At 53.0% G+C, this 4,810-nt stretch overlaps 1 protein-coding gene across 1 annotated transcript in view; it reads left to right on the forward strand.

Annotated features, from left to right (window-relative positions):
* bmp16 (bone morphogenetic protein 16) overlaps nucleotides 1–3,787 on the forward strand; it is a gene marked incomplete at its 3' end in the record, with an annotated part of 11,961 nt that extends 8,174 nt beyond the window's left edge. The window contains exons 2-3 of the mRNA XM_080545142.1: nucleotides 980–1,344; nucleotides 2,565–3,787. Coding sequence (XP_080401268.1) covers nucleotides 987–1,344; nucleotides 2,565–3,787 — 1,581 coding nt within the window. The 5' untranslated portion in view covers nucleotides 980–986. The remainder of the gene's footprint in view (nucleotides 1–979; nucleotides 1,345–2,564) is intronic.
* Nucleotides 3,788–4,810: the final 1,023 nt, after the last annotated feature.

Below are 4,810 nucleotides of genomic sequence, written 5' to 3' on the forward strand. Positions count from 1 at the left end.
ACATGCACACACACACACGCACACGCACACGCACACGCACACACACACACACACACACACACACACACGCACACACACACACACACACACACACACACACTCGCACACACACACACACACACTCACACGGACACACACACACACACATGCACACACACACAACATAGATACGGCCTCTGTTTAATCACTCCCATCCCCGCGGGGCTTGGGTGTCCTAGGAGATATAGCTCTTGCATTGGCAACACGGTCATAAATTAACAATAAAGAAAACACTGTGATGCTGTTTTAACAGCCTTGTGTATCCAGCAAACAACTTTATGTGGACGCCAGACAGTAAATGTCTTGATACCAGGCCAGCGTGAGTGCATACAGTCTTGATACCAGGCCAGCGTGAGTGCATACAGTCTTGATACCAGGCCAGCGTGAGTGCATACAGTATGGCCTGATGAGAAATAAGTATGGCGGGGAGGAGAGAACAAAGATGATATGTCGAGTACTTCGTCATATGCAATCTCCATTCAGTGACATTTCAATTCCTCCTTCCAACACGCACTCTATCAATGGACTGCACTCGTATAGTGCCTTATTCCAAAGCGCTTTACAACGGCCTCTCATTCATCCATTCACACACCGATGGTGGCAAGCTATCATGCAAGGTGCAGGCTCCCAGCCTGCTCATCGGGAGCAATTTTGGGGTTCAGTGTCTTGCCCAAGGTCACCTCACCTGACATGTGGACAGAAGGAGCCGGGGATCGAACAAACGACCTCGCATTCGTTAGACGCCCGCTCTACCTCCTGAGCCACAGCCGCCCCGCCACTATATGTATACTCTCCACAGATCCACCATGGTCCCTGCTAACCCCTCCCTCCTCCCTCTATCCACAGATCCACCATGTTCCCTGCTAACCTCTCCCTCCTCCCTCTATCCACAGATCCACCATGTTCCCTGCTAACCTCTCCCTCCTCCCTCTATCCACAGATCCACCATGTTCCCTGCTAACCTCTTGGTCCTGATGGTCCTGCTGCTACCTCAAGGCTCGTCTGGTCGCCAGGGCGGAGCCGCCAGCGAGCCCCGTGACGGCGGCGCCAGCGTGTCATCCCTGTCGTCGCCCCCCCGGCCGCCCCAGCCCAGCCTGGCCCAGACCGTCCAGAACCTGCTGCTGACCAGGCTGGGCCTGCACGCCCACCCCAACCCCAGGCCCGGAGCCGCCCCCGTCCCCCAGTACCTGCTGGACCTGTACCGCTTCCACTCCGAGCAGTACCACCTGGTCCAGGACCCGCAGTTCAGCTTCCCCAGTCAGCACGTGCAGGAGGCCAACACGGTCCGCAGCTTCCACCACACAGGTGGGTGACAGAGAGACGACAGACTCGGCACTGCAGAAAGTCAGCCCTAGAAAACAAGATAAAAAATCTATAAAATGGGGGAAAATAGTACTAAAATAAGCAAAAAGGTAAATTATCTGCCAAAAGAACAGGAGAATTTTCACTTGCCGATATTTTCTTAAAACCAGTAAAAAATATCTTAAAACTAATGCAGTCAGACAAAAAACTATTTGGGTTCAGACTCAGGTTGGTTAGAAGACACTTGGGTTGGTTAGAAGACAGACTCAAGTTGTCAACGCCCATAACGTTCTTCTACGGTATTTGACAGATCGTGTTCAGTTTTGGCTTTTGGTATGGACAGAGATATTTTTGTGGTGTGGACAGAGTTTTTTTTTAAACGAGGACGAAAATATCTGCAAAAAGACAAATCCATATACGTGTAGTCCAGGCCTTAATAAAGCATCTCAACAACATAGAAAGTTTATAGACATCTAATAGATAGAATGGGCATGCTCCTCAGGGTCCACAACCTGTAATATTGAGCCTACATGGTTGGCCGCAGTTCTAGGCTTTCACCAGGGTCAGGTGACCCAGCAGACATCCAGTCTGTGATACCCAGCCTTCTGTCTTCTCTGTTATGACGCAAAACAAACAACAAAACTATTCAGTTGGGACCATCTATCTTCCAATGATAAGACGGATTTCCATAACACCCATACGCTGACATCAACATATGGAGATCCTATTTCGAAGCGTGTACTGTGTGTGTGTGGGGGGGGGGGGGGGGGGAGTGGGTGGCTGAGTGTGTGCGGGTGGGTGGGTGTGTGTGTGTGTGTGCATGCGTGTGTGCAAAGGATAGGTTATCTGACCGTTTATGGCACGTAATGTGTCTGACATTGAAGATGAGATGAAAGTTGAAGGTGATTTCTGAGTATTTAGAGAGTCGTTTGACATGGAGATTACTGTGCTAGGCAGTTTTCCTTGGGCCTGGGAAATCATTCAAGGGAGACCTTCAAACTACTGCAGTGACTGTGTGTGTGTGTGTGTGTGTGTGTGTGTGTGTGTGTGTGTGTGTGTGTATGTGTGTGTGTGTGTGTGTGCGCGTGTGTCTTTTTTGTAATTTCGTCTCAAATTCTTGGTCTTTTTTTTTTGCTTTGCAGAACAATGTTGAAAGCCTCTTAAACCTCTTACCCATCCCTCTTTCTATCTCTCCCTTTCTTCTCTCCCTTCCTTCTTCTCAGAATCAGCCCGTCCCTCACCTCCTCTCGAACAGAGGCAGACGACCACACCAGACAACAAGAGGAGGGTCCACCTCTCCTTCAACGTCTCCTCCATCCCCCAGGACGAGAGGGTGGTCTCCGCAGAACTGCGCTTCCTCCGGGGCGGTGGTGGCGGTGGGGCGGTGGGCGTGGCTGTGGGCCCCCACAGGGCCAGCCTCTACCTCTCCGAGGGCCGTGGGAACTCTGAGCCCACTCTGCTGGAGTCTAGGCTACTCCCAGCCGACTCCGACCCCGAACTCACAGCCGGTTCCTGGGAAGCCTTCATCCTCACCCCGGAGCTTCTCCAGGGGGCCCTCACTTGGACAGACGACCTGGCCTTCCTCCTTGAGGTGACCCCGGTGACCCCTGAGAACAACAGTAGCACTGCCGCCCTCCTCTCACCCTCACCCACCCCTCCTCTCCCTTTCTCTGCTGAGAAGGACGGAGGAGAAGGACACGGGGAGGGACACCTGAGGGTGCGCAGGTCCCTGGGGCAGGACGAGCGCAGCTGGGCGCAAGAGAGACCCCTGCTGGTGACTTACAGCCATGACGGGCGCGGGAAGCCACTGGCTTCCGCCCATGGCAGGAGGAGCCCCGGGGGTGGGGGGGCAGGGGCGACCCAGAGGATGAGGGGGGGCAGGAAAGGGGCCAGGGACAAGGGGGGCAGCAAGGGGACCAGCAGCAGCAGCAGCGGCAGCAGCGGCAGTAGAGACCGGGGGGGTAGTAGAGACCCGAAGAGGGACAGGGACAAGGACAGGGACAGGGACAAGTGGTCCGGGCCAGGCTGGGGAGGGGGAGGAGGAGGAGGTGGAGGGGGAGGAGGGGGCTGGAACGAGCGCGGGAGGGTGAAGCGCAACGGCGGGCGGGCGGCCAAGCTGAAGCGGTTGTCCAGGGCACGCTGCCGCCGCCACCCGCTCTACGTGGACTTCAACGACGTCGGGTGGCACAAGTGGATCATCGCGCCGAGCGGCTACGACGCCTACTTCTGCCTGGGCGAGTGCCGCTTCCCGCTGGCCGACCACATGAACTCGTCCAGCCACGCCATGGTGCAGACGCTGGTGAACTCGGTGAACGGCGCGGTGCCGCGCGCCTGCTGCGTGCCCACCTCCCTCAGCCCCCTGGCCCTGCTCTACACCGACCCGGAGGACCGCGTGGTGCTCAAGAACTACGAGGACATGGTGGTGGAAGGCTGTGGCTGCCGGTAGCTGAGCTGGGTAGCTATAGTACCATAGTAGCTAGCTAGTACTAGCTGGGTAGCTAGTACCATAGCTAGTAGAGAGACAGAGAGAGGAGAGAGAGAAAGAGAGAGAGGGACAGAGAGAGAGAGAGAGGGTAAAGAAAGGAGAGGAGAGATGGAGGAAGAGGATGAAATAACGGGGAGACAGCCCCTACTGTACATGAGGATGACTCGACGTGTTCCCTTCCGCAGCACCTCAACCACCGGACAGTCCTTTGCTTTGATCTGGGCACATGCCACATGTCACAGCCGACCCTTCTCCCTCCCATCTTATCTGTAATATCTGTGTCTATGTACGTTCAGAGTTTGGTTTATCACCCACCTTTACATTTCAACACAAAGCTGGGAAAGGAGATGGGCAGTTTCTTCAATTAGCTAAGAGGGACTGTCAACGAAACGCCAGTCACCCAGAGGACATAGTACAACACAACACAGTGGATGGACACTCTTAAGTGTGGAGTGTTGTCTTCATGTAGGAGGATGGAGGATGGATGGAACCATTGCGGATTGAATCCATCGCCATGGCAGCACCGTCCTCTAGGCAACCGAGCCAAGCGGGATAAGTGGGATCGACGTTATCGGTCTCACGTCAGAAGAGATCTGGACAGAAACTTCCTCAAATAGACTGAATGCATTTGGATTTCTCTGACAGACTGACAGACAGACGAACAGACGGATGGACAAACAGACAGACAGACAGACAGACAGATTGTCCTGGCCAAGCTTCCCGTCATGAGATATTTAAAACCCACAACAAAACAAAAATACTGAGGATTATTATGCTATTGTTTTGAATGTACTACTATCATTATTATTTAAAGAGAGAATTGTTTTTTTGTACATTTCCTTTGCAGACATTTCAAATAATCGTTGTCGTCATCAAACATAATTCCATGAAATGGTCAAATCTAACTTAAAAGACACATTATGTATTTAAATAAATAGTGACCAGATAAGGTGTATTTAATCTTGAAAATATTTAAGATATCTG

The sequence above is a fragment of the Nansenia antarctica genome (assembly GCF_963989245.1).
Source record: "Nansenia antarctica genome assembly, chromosome: 14".
Taxonomy (NCBI): Eukaryota; Metazoa; Chordata; class Actinopteri; order Argentiniformes; family Microstomatidae; genus Nansenia; species Nansenia antarctica.